The sequence below is a fragment of the Marmota monax genome, unplaced genomic scaffold, assembly GCF_021218885.2.
Source record: "Marmota monax isolate L192 unplaced genomic scaffold, Marmota_monax_Labrador192_F-V1.1 WCK01_AAM20220418_F8-fsc00075, whole genome shotgun sequence".
In the NCBI taxonomy this organism is placed as follows: domain Eukaryota; kingdom Metazoa; phylum Chordata; class Mammalia; order Rodentia; family Sciuridae; genus Marmota; species Marmota monax.
In genome coordinates this window covers 966,693-984,155 of record NW_026694772.1, presented here as the reverse complement: position 1 = coordinate 984,155, position 17,463 = coordinate 966,693, and the positions used below count along the sequence as shown (strand labels likewise).

The window sequence follows — 17,463 nt, the reverse complement described above, 5'->3', positions numbered from 1 at the left end:
GAACTTACCTCAACATTGTAAAAGCTATATATGCTAAGCCTCAGGCTAGCATCATTCTAAATGGAGAAAAACTGAAGGCATTCCCGCTAAAATCTGGAACAAGACAGGGATGCCCTCTCTCACCACTTCTATTTAATTTAGTCCTTGAAATACTAGCCAGAGCAATTAGACAGACAAAAGAAATTAAAGGCATAAAAATAGGAAAAGAAGAACTTAAAATATCACTATTTGCGGATGATATGATCCTATACTTAGAAGACCCAAAAGGGTCTACAAAGAAACTACTAGAACTAATAAATGAATTCAGCAAAGTGGCAGGATATAAAATCAACACGCAAAAATCAAAGGCATTCCTGTATATCAGCAACAAAACTTCTGAAATGGAAATGAGGAAAACCACCCCATTCACAATATCCTCAAAAAAAAATAAAATACTTGGGAATCAACCTAACAAAAGAAGTAAAAGATTTATACAATGAAAACTACAGAACCCTAAAGAGAGAGATAGAAGAAGATCTTAGAAGATGGAAAAATGTACCCTGTTCATGGATAGGCAGAACCAACATCATCAAAATGGCGATATTACCCAAAGTTCTCTACAGGTTCAACGCAATGCCAATCAAAATCCCAACGGCATTTCTGGTAGAAATAGATAAAGCTATCATGAAATTCATATGGAAAAACAAAAGACCCAGAATAGCAAAAGCAATTCTAAGCAGGAAGTGTGAATCGGGAGGTATAGCGATACCAGATTTCAAACTGTACTACAGAGCAATAGTAACAAAAACAGCATGGTACTGGTACCAAAACAGGCAGGTGGATCAATGGTACAGAATAGAGGACACAGAGACCAATCCACAAAATTACAACTTTCTTATATTTGATAAAGGCGCTAAAAGCATGCAATGGAGAAAGGATAGCATCTTCAACAAATGGTGCTGGGAAAACTGGAAATCCATATGCAACAAAATGAAGCTGAACCCCTTTCTCTCGCCATGCACAAAAGTTAATTCAAAATGGATCAAGGAGCTAGATATCAAATCAGAGACTCTGCACCTGATAGAAGAAAAAGTTGGCTCCGATCTACACATTGTGGGGTCGGGCTCCAAATTCCTTAATAGGACGCCCATAGCACAAAAGTTAATAACTAGAATCAACAAATGGGACTTACTCAAACTAAAAAGTTTTTTCTCAGCAAGATAAACAATAAGAGAGGTAAATAGGGAACCTACATCCTGGGAACAAATTTTTACTCCTCACACTTCAGATAGAGCCCTAATATCCAGAATATACAAAGAACTCAAAAAATTAAACAACAAGATAACAAACAACCCTATCAACAAATGGGCCAAGGACCTGAACAGACACTTCTCAGAGGAGGACATACAATCTATCAATAAGTACATGAAAAAATGCTCACCATCTCTAGCAGTCAGAGAAATGCAAATCAAAACCACCCTAAGATACCATCTCACTCCAGTAAGATTGGCAGCCATTATGAAGTCAAGCAACAATAAGTGCTGGCGAGGATGTGGGGAAAAGGGTACACTTGTACATTGCTGGTGGAACTGCAAACTGGTGCGGCCAATATGGAAAGCAGTATGGAGATTCCTAGGAAAGCTGGGAATGGAACCACCATTTGACCCAGCTATCGCCCTTCTCGGTCTATTCCCTGAGGACCTTAAAAGAGCATACTATAGGGATACTGCCACATCAATGATCATGGCAGCACAATTCACAATAGCTAGACTTTGGAATCAACCCAGATGCCCTTCAATAGATGAATGGATTAAAAAACTGTGGCATTTATACACAATGGAGTATTACGCAGCACTAAAAAATGACAAAATCATGGATTTTGCAGGGAAATGGATGGCATTAGAGCAGATTATGCTAAGTGAAGCTAGCCAATCCTTAAAAACAAATGCCAAATGTCTTCTTTGATATAAAGAGAGCAACTAAGATCAGAACAGGGAAGAAGAGCATGAGGAAAAGATTAACATTAAACAGAGACGAGTGGGGGGAGAGAAAGGGAGAGAGAAGGGAAACTATGGAAATGGAAGGAGACCCTCATTGTTACACAAAATTACATATTACATATAAGAGTTTGTGAGGGGAAAGGGGAAAAAAAACAAGGGAGAGAATTAAACAACAGCAGGTGGGGTAGAGAGGGAAGATGAGAGGGAAGGGGAGGGGAGATAGTAGGGGATAGGAAAGGTAGCAGAATACAACAGTCATTAATATGGTATTATGTAAAAATGTGGATGTGTAACTGATGTGATTCTGCAACTTGTATTTGGGGTAAAAAATGGGAGTTCATAACCCACTTGAATCAAATGTATGGAAGATGATATGTCATGAGCTTTGTAATGTTTTGAACAACCAATAAAAAAATATGATGGGAAATCAACAGAAGTTCATCTTCTAATATATGAAAAACACTTCTTGTCACAGCAGAATCTGGAAAAGATTATCCTAGGCTAAAATTTGATTTTGCTTGACATCTAAAATAAATTTTAAACATATATTAAATAGCATTGTATCAGATTTTTTTAATCGTACCACCTCTAATAAAAATCAGAGAATTAAAAATGCAGAGAGTTTACAAGTAGCACAAAATAGAAAAAAATGTTAAAACTTAATGCAGAACCTACATTAACTTTTTCTTTAAGGTCTGAGAAGTTGCCTTCCTTCCGATAGATTGCAAATTCAGGACTCTGCAATACAGCTTCTGAGCGAGTAATCCAACTGTGAAGTTCAGTAACATCGACATCCAACCTAAGAAAGCAAAGAATAAAGGTCATTATCTCTTTCTTCTATATGGAAAGAAAAGCAATTTATTCACATTTATCATTTTCTTCCCAATCTGAGACTCCCTCCTGATGTCTTTATTACTGTTAATAGCCCCATTCTTTCCCTAGTTAGGCAGGCTCAAATTTGAAGTCGGCTTTGATGTACAGTCTTATGATCATGGAGGCCATTTTATTCCCCTCAATGCAGCAATCACCTCTACAGTATCTCCTATAAGCTATTACCCAGGCTCTGCTTGAATGTTTGTAGTATTTGCAAAATTACTACTTCCCAAGATGAGTTTCTTTCTTTTTGAGAGGTATTTATAAGAAACTGAAATTCCTGTTGGTGGTAGCCATTGAACCATATTTTTGATATCCTTGTCCTGATACTCTCTAAACATATTGTCTCTGGGTTTGATCATGTGACTTGTTATGGAAAATAGGATATTAGTAAGACAATCCCAGTAAGGGCTTGATAAACACTTGCATTTTGTAGTTTGTCCTCTTAAAATACACACTTATTGAAGGCAAGTGTAATTCATATAAGAAGTCCAATGACTCTGAGGTGACCATGCTTTAAGGAAGTTTAATGAATTCATGTGGACAGGATACATGGAAGAACATAAAGAAACAATCGTATGAATAAGGCCTCTCTGACCTACTGACCCATTGAATAGCAGCTGAATATTGCATAATGGATGTTCTAGGAGACACTACATTATAGCTAAATCAGTGCCCAAAGGACACTTCCCACATTGTAGAGATATGAGAAATGATAAACAACTACTGTGTTAGGCTACTAAGTTTTGGTGTAGGGTATTTTGCTGCAAGAAATATCTGATCAATTACCATGTTATTTGGAACTTTTTTTAAAATTCAGATCTAGAATAGATAAGGTATGGAAGAATCTCAAGTGTCCATTAATGGATCAAAGGATAAAGAAAATGTAATAAACATATACACACACATGCACAAAATGAAATACTATTCAGCTTTATAAAAGGAGTTTCTATCATCTGTAACAATATGGATGAAACTGGATGGCATTATACTAAGTGAAATAAGCCAGATCCAAAAAGATTAATAATACATGATCTCACTAATTATGAGATCTCCAAAATACTCAAACTCATAGAAGCAGAGAGTACAATGCTGGTTACCAGAGGTTGGAAGAAGGATGGCATAGTAAGGAAGATGTTAATCAAAGTATGAAAATATACAGTTAGAAGGAATAAGCCCAGGAGATCTATTGCACAAAATGGTAATGTAGTTTTTAACAATATTCTCCATCTGAAAATCATTAAGTTAATAGATTTGAAACATGCTCACTAGAAAAAAAATGATAAAATATGATATAGTGGGTACATTAGCATGGTTTAGCCATCCATAACACATACATATATTAAAACATGTTTTATATCATTTATATATATACATTATTTTAATCTAAAAATTAAGTTTTACAAAAGAAAATTTAAGACTTCAAAAAAGCATAGATTTTAGGGAGTCATAGATGAGTTGCAGGGGTGACGAATGAATGAATGAATGAATCACTGGAAATTCGGAAGGTGTATGTGTTTTTCTTCAGAAAGAGCTCCTAGATTTTATCAAAATCAATCAAGGATCCATGACAAGGGAATTTAGAGATCATCTAATCCAACAACTTATTGAGCATAGCAAACCAAACAAACCATATAGACATTCTTAGGGAAAAAAAGAACAATTTTTAGAGGACCTTTTTAGAGCACAAGGAAAATATAAAATTTAAGATACAAAGTAAGGCATTTTAATCACCATGCTATTACTTCTTTATTCCTGTCTTCAAATATTTGAAATAAACTATTTAAATGCACCAAAAGACATCTGAAGGTTACCCTGCCTATTCCTAATTATTTCAGTGCATTTTCCATGGTTTGTCCATATCTTAGGTTCCCTACAATTTGGCACCTAAAGAAAACACATGAGCAGTGTACAGTATAATCAAGGAAAAAGAGACAACTATCTTCTTACAATACTTTTATGATAGTCTATTATTTTAATCAATGTTTTCATGTCAATATTAGATTTTCAACACACCTTGAGGTGAATTTGACCTACAACTTTTTGGAATTTTTCATAAAACATTATTAAGCTAGTTCCATCACACACAATTATATTAGCTATCACAAACATATGGACTGACATTTTTATATTTGAGAGTCATATTTCTTTTTTTTATTGTAGTTGTAGATGGACAGCATGTCTTTATTTATTTTTATGTGGTGCTGAGGATAGAACCCAGTGTCTCTCACATGCTGAGCAAGTGCTTTGCCACAGAGCTATAGCCTCAGGCCCATGAACTGATTTTTTAAACCAGTATTTCAAGGTTTTAACTAGTATGAATCTTTTAGAATGTTTTACTTACTTTCAGGCTATTGTTTTAAAATTAAACTCATATGGAACTTTATAAAACAGAAACCCTTACAAATATACACATCTTATATTCTTACAAAAAGCTATAGTTCTACATTACCAATAACCCTGCCAATATAAGGAAAGGGAGACTCAAGAGAATTTAAGTTAATTGACCTTGGACTTTTGGCATCATGGGATAAGAACTTAGATCATCTAGCTCACCTCTATGTCCTCCAACAAAAAGAGAGCCTACTTCCTAGTAATAAATATTTACTGATTTGTTATTTACCAAAGATTCCCAACTAGATATTGAGAGAATAGGGATCTGAATTCCTCTAAACCTCATGTAATTGAATGTCAACACTTTTTCATTTGTGCATGAATTGTTAATATTTATTGACTTTAGATTTTGTTGTTGTTTTTCTTTGGCCCAACATAAAAATCCTTGTGTCTCTTTGCCTGTAGATTTTACTGAACAGTTAATGGGACAGACCAAGAATACTTGACAAGTATTAACCAGTGAGAGCTTTGAGTTGATGCTTACGTATCCCAAACCCCTTATTACTCAATTGGACCATCTTGAAGTATACTGTATTCTGTCTCTCAGAGGTTCCTGGCAAGAATGAGCCCCATTTACCACCAGCAATTCTCTGATTCCTACTCAGGTATCATATTTTATTGTCTATATTCTTTTCTTTATCTCACTTCCCTCATTTGCTTCCTGGGATCACTGTCCAAATAAACTACTTGCACTTAGTTACTTGTCTCCAGATCTACTCTTAGGGAACCTCAAACTAAGGGACTGATCAACAGCCTTAAAAGAATCCAGCATTCTACCATACATTTTTTTTTATTTGAACTGGGACTCACCACAGGAACTATTTAAAACTTTCTCCCAGAGCTCTCAAGTCTCTGACCCACCCTGTTCCTTCAGGTGTCAAAGTAAATGACCTTGTTTTCTCTCTTACAGAGAAAAATACAAATATAAGAATTTCTTCTTTGATATAAGGAGAGCAACTAAGAACAGAGCAGGGAGGAAGAGCATGAGAAAAAGATTAACATTAAACAGGGACAAGAGGTGGGAGGGAAAGGGAGAGAGAAGGAAAATTGCATGGAAATGGAAGGAGACCCTCATTGTTATACAAAATTACATATAAGAGGATGTGAGCGGAAAAAAACAAGGCAGAGAAATGAATTACAGTAGATGGGATCGAGAGAGAAGATGGGAGGGGAGGGGGGATAGTAGAGGATAGGAAAGGCAGCAGAATACAACAGTCACTAGTATGGGAATATGTAAATCAATGGATGTGTAACCGATGTGATTGTGCAATCTGTATTTGGGGTAAAAATGGGAGTTCATAACCCACTTGAATCAAGTGTATGAAATATGTCAAGAGCTTTGTAATGTTTTGAACAACCAATAAAAAAAATCCAGATGAAAAAAAAATTAAAAAATAAAACTGGCACTATGCAAAGTGAAAAAAAAACAGTGACAGCTATTAGCCTATCTGGAAAATTATAAATTTTTTATTAATTGAACTGTAGTCATGAAATAAAGTACAAAATCATTCAGAAAAAAAAAAGAATTTCTTCTACTTGCTATATCTAACAATTCCATCTTACCTGCATGTGAAGCCATTCTTTTCATTTCCTTCTCTTACATTTGAGTGAATTTCCTTTCTTTTACCATAAATAAATCCCACTACTTTGCATTTTGAATGTTGTTCTATTATTTCTCAAGCATCAAAGACCATCAATTTTCTATTATCTACTATAAATTCAATCCCATCCATATCACAAATGCATTGTTATATGGAAATTCAACATAGTTTATTGACTTCTATTTTTATCAAGCTTCTCTTGACCTTCACATTTCCTGTTTCTCCTTGCTTGTGTTTTATAAAGGTAAATATTTTACAACCGTTATATAGTTTACTGAATAGGTTTCCTACTTCCTAGTCACTCTTTAACCCAGTCACTAATGCTTCTCAACAAAAATACTGTTTGGTAAAAGTGATCATGTCACTAAAGCCAATGCAGAGTTTTACTTTCTTGCTGCCTAATAACATTTAACACTATTGATAATACTGATTTTAGAAATTCTCCTTCATTTGCCTCCATGATACCCCTCTAATCTAATTTGCCTTCTATTTCTATAATCGCTGATTATTATTTTTTCTTTGCTGCTGGTCCTCCTCCATCTTGTTAGAATGTAGTAGAGTTCAAGACCTAGTACATTAACAATCATCTTCTACCTAACCATATAATTCTTTCTCACCAGCAATCTTATTAATGCTCATAACTTGTACTATAATCTATTTATCAATGACTGATAATGTCTATTTCAAAATAAGGCATTTCTGTTGAGCCCCACAGCTTATAACCAATTACCTTATGGATGTATCCATTTATAAATTGCAAAATCCTCTTTAATATTAGATGTCAAGGATTGCTTTAGCTATTCTGCGTTTCTTATTTTTCGAGATGAATTTCATTACTGTTTTTTCTATTATATAAAGAATGCCTTTGGGATTTTGACTGGAATTGCATTAAGTCTGTATAGTGCTTTTGGTAGTATGGTCATTTTGATAGTATTAATTCTGCCTGTCCAAGAGCAAGGTAGATCTTTCCATCTTTTATCAGACCTTAAACTATACTGCAAAGTGATAGTAACAAAAATAGCATGTTATTGGCACCAAAATTGTAGATCAATGGTACAGAATAGAGGACACATAGACTAACCCATAAAAATATGATAATCTTATATTAGACAAAGGGACCAAAAACATGCATTGGAAAAAACATAGCCTCTTCAACAAATGGTCCTGGGAAAACTGGAAATCCATTTACAATAAAATGAAATTAAACCCCTATCTCTCACCATGCACAAAACTCAACTCAAAGTGGATCAATGACCTACAAGTAAACCAAAAACCCTGTGTCTAACAGAAGAAAAAGTAGGCTCTAATCTCCATCATGTGAGATTATGACCCAACTTCCTTAATAAGATTCTTATAGCACAAGAATTAAAATCAATAATCAGGAAGATAGATCCAAGATGGCTGAGTAGAGGAGATTCCATTTCTGGCTGCTCTGTGCATGATTCCAAGAGAGTGACTGAATGACATCTCCACAGGGGCTTGCCTTGACGAATTGCAGCTTCTCAGAGCATGTGACAGGACCCCAAACAGCAGATTTTCGCAAAATCCACCGGAGAGGCAAGCACAGTGCAAAACACACAGAAAGCAGAATCACTCTTTGCCAGTGGAAATCCGGGTGCCAGGAGCCCTCTGTAGACTGAGATTGAGCACTCCTGCAGCTCTTTGGCAGCTAAGCAGAAATGCCTGGTCAGCACTTCTACAAAGATGCAGTACACCAGGCTAAGATCCACATCAGCGCAGAACACTGGACCGAGTTCTGGACACAGCACAGGGACAGTCCAGCTCCCTCCACCTCACTAGACAACCCTGTGCAGGAAACAGTCCGTATCCATCTTGGAAAATGTATCTCTTCAAATTTTTGTGGGTGTGGCTAACAGCGTGAATAGGCAACTGAACAGGTATACAGTTCCCAACCCCCCCTCTCCCCAGCTGTGATAACTCAAAACCTTCTCGCCAGCTTTTGGTAGGCGTGGCTATCAAAGGGGAATACAACTGAACAGGTTGCTGGTTTCCAACTCCTCCTCTCCCCAGCTGTGATAACGCAGTGACTATCCAACACCAAACAGCACTCAATCAGGAATGCAGAGCAACAAGGGTGCTGCCCACCTGGGTGAACCAAGGGCTGTGAGCAAGAGATCCCGCAATTGAGACCTGATGAGCAAGAGAGGGGAGGGGGCTAAAAACCGGGAGCAACGCAGAGAGACCAAGATCAGGGAGGCTCCAGGCAGGAGAGGGAGAGCCTTCTCACACTGGTTACTTCCACAACCCTGAGGGCAGAGACACAAGCTGGAATAGACAACTCCACCTACTGGAAGAGAAGAAAACAGAATTCTAAGAGTTTTTTTTTCTTTTCTTTTTAGAGAGAGAGAGAGAGAGAGAGAGAGAGAGAGAGAGAGAGAGAGAGTTTTTCAATGTTTATTTTTTAGTTTTCGGCGGACACAACATCTTTGTTTTGTATGTGGTGCTGAGGATCGAACCTGGGCCGCACGCGAGCCAGGCAAGTGCGCTACCGCTTGAGCCACATCCCCAGCCCATCTCTCTTGACTTTATCATTTTCTTTTTCCTGATTCAGTGTTTATCAAAAGACTCTTATTATTCATTTGATCTGACATGGACCTTGTTACTGGAAAGGAGATACTTATATCTTGGGTAGAGCTACATCCCCCGCCCTCTTTTACTTTTCTTTCTCTTTTTTCTTTCCTTTTTATTTTTCTTCCTCCCTCTCTTCCTCTTTCAACCTCCTAATTTTTACTATTTCTACTGCATGTAATTTACTAAACATATTTATGTATTTGTTTTTATGCACCCTATTGTCCTCCCACATATTTGTCTACCATAAATACCTCCTGTCTATTCTCCTGCTACTAAGCCCCATTATTAGAGTTCTCCTCCAAAGTAGCTAAGATACATTAACCCCATACCATCACATCTTTCCCCTGTAACATAACATCCTACGCCCTACCCCAGTTCTCTATATGACACCAGAAACTGTATACCTTTTATGAAACTACTGACTATATTTTAAATAAAAATTGAATCCAATGATTCTAGACATAGATACTAATTATAAATGTCTTCATAACAAAAAAAATTGCTCATAGATGATGTATTGTTGATACTGGGAACTATTAACATTGTTCTTAGCAACAAAGGAGAGATCTTGGAACTATACAAGAGCTACAAATCTATATGGTGAAAACAATAACACAACAATCTCACAGAGCTGGAAAGAAACAACATGAAAAGACAAGGAAAGAAAGTACCACAAACAATGCAAGACAACACATCATTAGAAGAATTAGAATCTACAGCAGAAAAAATGACAGATAAACATTTCAGGATACATGTGATTCAGATGTTTTGGGGTCTCAATGAAGACATTATACAACAAATATAGACAATAAAAGATCACTTTGACAATGAATTACATAAACAAATCCAAGAAGCAAAAGATCACCTCTACAGGGAGTTAGAGGTTATTAAAAACAAAGAGAAAGCCTGGAAATGAAAGAAATAATGAACCAAATTAAAACATGAGAACATCACCAGCAGGGTAGACCACTTAGAAGATAAGACTTCAGAAAACGAGGACAAGGTATATCTTCTTGAAAAGAACTTAACACAGTGAGAAAGATAAGAAACGTGAGCAGAATATCCAAGAATTATGGGACAACATAAAGAGACCAAATTTAAGAGTTACTGGGATAGAGGAAGGTATAGAAGTACAAACCAAAGAAATGAGCCATCTGTTCAATGAAATAATATTAGAAAACTTTCCAGACATGAAGAATGAAATGGAAATCCAAATCCAAAAAGCCTACAGGACAAAGAATGTGCAAAATTACAAAAGATCCACACCAAGACACCTTATAATAAAAATGTCTAACATACAGAATAGGAGACAATTTTAAAAGCCCCAAGAGAAAGGAATCAGATTATATAGAGAGGTAAACCAATTAGGATAATGGCTGATTTTTCAAAACAGACCCTGAAAGCTAGAAGATCCTGGAACAACATATTTCAAACACTGAAAGATAATGGGTTCCAACCAAGAATCTTGTATCCAGCAAAATTAAGGTTCAGATTTGAAGATGAAATAAAAACCTTCCATGATAAACAAAAGTTAAAAAAATTTACAGCTAGAAAATTGGCACTACAAAACATCCTTGGCAAAACATTTCATGAAGAGGAAAAGAATAACAATGAAAACCAGTAGAGGAGGGGGAAGGAAGATGGCGGCGAGGGGAGTGCATTGCCCCCGTGTGCTGCTTCACTGTGTGGTAGTATGACAAGTCAGGACGGCTAAAGGATATCTTGTTAGGAATTTCCAGCAATAGTGGGGTGCTCCGGAACCTGGAGGAAGGATTTCCATCGCACGAGGATCGGCTACGGGGACTCAAACGCGAGAGGTTTGTCACACAGAGGGTAACACTGCTTATTCAGCAAATCGCCCCGCGGCTAGAGTCTGCAGCGCGCTGGGAAACGAGGATATAGCGACGTAGGGATACAGCGCTGCAGTTTCTGCCAGCCGTGCAAGCACCGTACTCAGGGCTGAATTCTGGGTTCGAGACGGGGGAAGGAAGCGGTCCATCTCGGTTTTCCACACCGGTCAGACCACAGAGGAGGCCAGCAGCCACCATGTTGGAAAGCTGACGTCACCATCCCTGTTTTCGACTAACCGCAGCTCATTCAGCCATAGAACAGGTAATTTCAGGCTGCAATTCGCCTGCGGCTTGCAGACAGATTGCTAGGGTTCAGTGCCTGGGTGCTTCTTAGAACCTGATCTTATCGGAGCGAACACCGAGCGCGGGGCGGCCGAGTTACGGCTCCGGGAACCGTCCCGGAACCGCCCTGGCCCAGGGCTGCGGAGCCTGCGGAGGCTGCTTCTTGGACCCTGCTCCTATCAGAGCATACACCAAGCACTAAGCGGCCGAATTCCGGCTCCCGGAACTGAGCCTGCGGGGACTGCTTCTTGGAGCCTACACTTATAGGAGCTTACACCGAGCACAGAGCGGCCGAGTTCCGGCTCCCGGAACTTCCCTGGCCCGGGGCTAGGAGCCCGCGGAAACTGCTTCTCGGTCCGGGTCCTGCTGAGGGCCGGTCAGGACTCACCCGCTGCTTTGGTTGCCCGGCAAGGGGAACGAAATGCTGCCATTCACATAGGACACCAACATGGCAGAGATCTGATGTCAGCAGAAAGCGGCGGAGGAGAGAACTTCATCAATACCAGCGGCGACATAAACAGTTGGTCTCCTGGTAGGGGGGGGTGAGGCACAGACACCCGAGTCTCCTCAATTTGTCTTCGAGCCAGAGGGGAGGAGCCGGGCCGCCGCCAGCGCCCGGAGCAGGCCCAGCGGCTCGACAGCGTGGTGACCGCGTGACCCCAATTGGAGAGGGGGCGGAGGGGAGCCGCCACCCGCACCAAGCAAGGTGGGCAGACCCGCGACCCAGTGGTACATGGGCGTGGTAGGAGGGGTAGGGCAGAGCCGCCCTTCGCGCTTGCAAGGTAAACAGACCTGTGACAGCCTGGTGGGTCAGGCCCAGTTGCCTGCCAGTGTGGTACACACGTCACCCCAACTGGAGTAGGGGCAGAGCAGATCCTTCTCCCACGCCCGGATCAGGCCCTGCCGGTGTGGTGGTCACGTGACCCCAATTGGAGTGGGGGCGGAGCGGAACCGCCACCCGTGCCCGCAGGGTGAGCAGACCTGTGACCAACCTGCAGATCAGGCCCAGGGTTCCGCAGGCGTGGTAGGAGGGGCAGGGCAGATTAGCCGCCCGCGCCTCCAAGGTAGGCAGACCTGCAACAGACGGGCGGATCAGGCCCAGGAGCCTGCCGGCGTGGTACACACACCACCCTAATTGGAGTAGGGGCAGAGCAGAGTCGCCGCCAGTGCCAGGAACAGGCCCAGCGTCCTGCAGGCGGGGTAGTCACGACACCCCAATTGGAGTAGGGGCAGAGCAGAGCCTCCACCCGTGCCCGAAAGGTGGGCAGATCTGCGACCGACCAGCGGGACAGGCCCAGTGGCCTGCCGGTACGACAGACACGTCACCCCATTTGGAGTAGGGGCAGAGTAGAGCCGCCGCCCGCGCCTGCAGGGTAGGCAAACCTGCAACCGACCAGCGGATGAGGCCCGGTGGCCTGCTGGCGTGGTACACTCGTCACCCCAATTGGAGTAGGGGCAGAACAGAGCCGCCGCCAACGCCCAGAACAGGCCCAGTGACCTGCCGGCGTGGTAGCCACGACACCCCAATTGGAATAAGGAAAGAGCAGAGCCGCTGCCCGCGCCTGCAGGAAGATACGCAAGCAGTATGAAAAGACAAGGAAAGAAAGGACCACAAGCAATGCAGGTCAAACCAACTTTAGAAGAGGTAACAGCTGCAGCAGATGGAATGTCAGATAAAGAATTCAGGATATACATGCTTCAGATGATCTGGAGTATCAAGGAAGACATTAAACAGCAAAATCAGACAATGAAAGATCACTTCGACAATGAATTACGCAAACAAATCCAGGAAGCAAAGGATCAACTATACAGGGAGATAGAGGTTATAAAAAACAAACAAACAGAAATCCTAGAAATGCAGGAAGCAATAAGCCAACTTAAAAACTCAATTGAGAATACTACCAGCAGAGTAGAACACTTAGAAGACAGAACATCAGACAATGAAGATAAAGTATTTCAACTGGAAAAGAACATAGACAGCTCAGCAAGACAGTTAAGAAACCATGAGCAGAACATCCAAGAAATATGGGATAACATTAAGAGACCAAACTTAAGAGTCATTTGGATACAGGAAGGGACAGAGCTCCAAACCAAAGGAATGAGCAGTCTATTCAATGAAATAATACAAGAAAACTTCCCAGACTTGAAGAATGAGACAGAATCCCAAATCCTAGAAGCCTACAGGACGCCGAATGTGCAAAATCATAAGAGATCCACACCTAGACACATTATAATGAAGATGCCCAACATACAGAATAAGGAGAGAATTTATAAGCTACAAGAGAAAGGAAGCAGATTACAGTTAGGGGTAAGCCAATCAGGATAACAGCTGATCTTTCAACACAGACACTGAAAGCTAGAAGATCCTGGAATAACATATTTCAAACACTGAAAGAAAATGGGTTCCAACCAAGAATTGTGTATCCAGTGAAATTAAGCTTCAGGATGGAAGATGAAATTAAAACCTTCCACGATAAACAAAAGTTTAAAGAATTCGCAGCTAGAAAACCATCTCTTCAAAACATCCTCGCCAAAGCATTACAGGAAGAGGAAATGGAAAATAACAATGAAAACCAACAGTGGGAGGTAGGACAGTAAAGGGGGGGGAAATAATCAAAGAGGAAAACAAACCATGTTTAGTAACAGAAATAAACAAATATGGCTGGAAGAACAACCCATATCTCAATAATAACCCTAAATGTTAATGGCTTAAACTCACCAATTAAGAGACACAGGCCAGTAGAGTGGATCACAAAACAAGACCCAACAATATGCTGCCTACAGGAGATGCATTTGATAGGAAAAGACATACATAGGCAGAAGGTGAAAGGTTGGGAAAAATCATATCACTCATATGGACTTCGGAAACAAGCAGGAGTGTCCATACTCATATCAAATAAAATAGATTTCAAGCCAAAGATAATCAAAAGGGATAAAGAGGGACACTACATACTGCTTAAGGGAACCATACACCAACAAGACATAACAATCATAAATATTTATGCCCCAAACAATGGTGCAGCTATGTTCGTCAAACAAACTCTTCTCAAGTTCAAGAGTCTAATAGACCACCATACCATAATCTTGGGAGACTTCAACACACCTCTCTCGCCACTGGACAGATCTTCCAAACAAAAGTTGAATAAGGAAACTATAGAACTCAATAACACTATTAATAACCTAGACCTAATTGACATATATAGAGTATACCACCCAACAGCAAGCAGTTACACTTTTTTCTCAGCAGCACATGGATCCTTCTCAAAAATAGATCATATATTATGTCACAGGGCAACTCTTAGACAATATAAAGGAGTAGAGATAATACCATGCATCTTATCTGATCATAATGGAATGAAACTGAAAATCAATGATAAAAGAAGGAAGGAAAAAGCATACATCACTTGGAGAATGAACAATAGGTTACTGAATGATCAATGGGTTATAGAAGACATCAAGGAGGAAATTAAAAAAATCTTAGAGATAAATGAAAACACAGACACAACATATCGGAATCTATGGGACACATTGAAAGCAGTTCTAAGAGGAAAATTCATTGCTTGGAGTTCATTCCTTAAAAAAAGAAAAAAACCAACAAATAAATGATCTCATACTTCATCTCAAAATCCTTGAAAAAGAAGAGCAAAACAACAGCAAAAGAAGTAGAAGGCAAGAAATAATGAAAATCAGAGCTGAAATTAATGAAATTGAAACAAAAGAAACAATTGAAAAAATTGACAAAACGAAAAGTTGGTTCTTTGAAAAAATAAACAAAATCGACAGACCCTTAGCGATGCTAGCGAAGAGAAGAAGAGAGAGAACTCAAATTACTAGCATACGGGATGAAAAAGGCAATATCACAACAGACACTTCAGAAATACAGAAGATAATCAAAAACTATTTTGAATCCTTATACTCCAATAAATTAGAAGATAGTGAAGGCATAGATAAATTTCTTAAGTCATATGATCTGCCCAGATTGAGTCAGGAGGATATAGAAAACCTAAACAGACCAATATCAATTGAGGAAATAGAAGAAACCATAAAAAGACTACCAACTAAGAAAAGCCCAGGACCGGATGGGTATACAGCAGAATTTTACAAAACCTTTAAAGAAGAACTAATACCAATACTTTTCAAGCTACTTCAGGAAATATAAAAGGAGGGAGAACTTCCAAATTCATTCTACGAGGCCAACATCACCCTGATACCTAAACCAGACAAAGACACTTCAAAGAAAGAAAACTACAGACCAATATCTCTAATGAACCTAGATGCAAAAATCCTCAATAAAATTCTGGCGAATCGGATACAAAAACATATCAAAAAAATTGTACACCATGATCAAGTAGGATTCATCCCTGGGATGCAAGGCTGGTTCAATATACGGAAATCAATAAATGTTATTCACCACATCAATAGACTTAAAAATAAGAACAATATGATCATCTCGATAGATGCGGAAAAAGCATTCGACAAAGTACAGCATCCCTTTATGTTCAAAACTCTAGAAAAACTAGGGATAACAGGAACATACCTCAATATTGTAAAAGCAATCTATGCTAAGCCTCAGGCTAGCATCATTCTGAATGGAGAAAAACTGAAGGCATTCCCTCTAAAATCTGGAACAAGACAGGGATGCCCTCTCTCTCCACTTCTGTTCAACATAGTTCTCGAAACACTGGCCAGAGCAATTAGACAGATGAAAGAAATTAAAGGCATAAAAATAGGAAAAGAAGAACTTAAATTATCACTATTTGCAGATGACATGATTCTATACCTAGCAGACCCAAAAGGGTCTACAAAGAAACTATTAGAGCTAATAAATGAATTCAGCAAAGTGGCAGGATATAAAATCAACACGCATAAATCAAAGGCATTCCTGTATATCAGCGACAAATCCTCTGAAATGGAAATGAGGACAACCACTCCATTCAAAATATCTTCAAAAAAAATAAAATACTTTGGAATCAACCTAACAAAAGAGGTGAAAGACTTATACAATGAAAACTGCAGAACCCTAAAGAGAGAAATAGAAGAAGATCTTAGAAGATGGAAAAATATACCCTGTTCATGGATAGGCAGAACTAACATCATCAAAATGGCGATATTACCAAAAGTTCTCTATAGGTTTAATGCAATGCCAATCAAAATCCCAACGGCATTTCTTGTAGAAATAGAGAAAGCAATCATGAAATTCATATGGAAAAATAAAAGACCCAGAATAGCAAAAACAATGCTAAGCAGGAAGTGTGAATCAGGCGGTATAGCGATACCAGACTTCAAACTATACTACAGAGCAATAGTAACAAAAACAGCATGGTACTGGTACCAAAACAGGCGGGTGGACCAATGGTACACAATAGAGGACACAGAAACCAATCCACAAAACTACAACTATCTTATATTTGATAAAGGGGCTAAAAGCATGCAATGGAGGAAGGATAGCATCTTCAACAAATGGTGCTGGGAAAACTGGAAATCCATATGCAACAAAATGAAACTGAATCCCTTTCTCTCGCCATGCACAAAAGTGAATTCAAAATGGATCAAGGAGCTTGATATCAAATCAGAGACGCGCCGTCTGATAGAAGAAAAAGTTGGCTCCGATCTACACATTGTGTGGTCGGGCTCCAAATTCCTCAATAGGACACCCATAGCACAAAAGGTAATAACTAGAATCAACAAATGGGACTTACTCAAACTAAAAAGTTTTTTCTCAGCAAAAGAAACAATAAGAGAGGTAAATAGGGAGTCTACACCCTGGGAACAAATCTTTACTCCTCACACTTCAGATAGAGCCCTAATATCCAGAGTATACAAAGAACTCAAAAAATTAGACAATAAGAGAACAAACAACCCAATCAACAAATGGGCCAAGGACCTGAACAG

General features: G+C 39.3%; 1 protein-coding gene across 11 annotated transcripts in view; it reads right to left on the bottom strand.

The window, feature by feature from the left end:
• Dmd (dystrophin) overlaps positions 1–17,463 on the bottom strand; it is a 2,205,817-nt gene that overhangs the window by 1,433,882 nt on the left and 754,472 nt on the right. For all 11 annotated transcript variants that reach the window (XM_058572890.1, XM_046425263.2, XM_046425265.2 and 8 more), the window contains one exon: positions 2,655–2,778. In XM_058572890.1, coding sequence (XP_058428873.1) covers positions 2,655–2,778 — 124 coding nt within the window. The remainder of the gene's footprint in view (positions 1–2,654; positions 2,779–17,463) is intronic.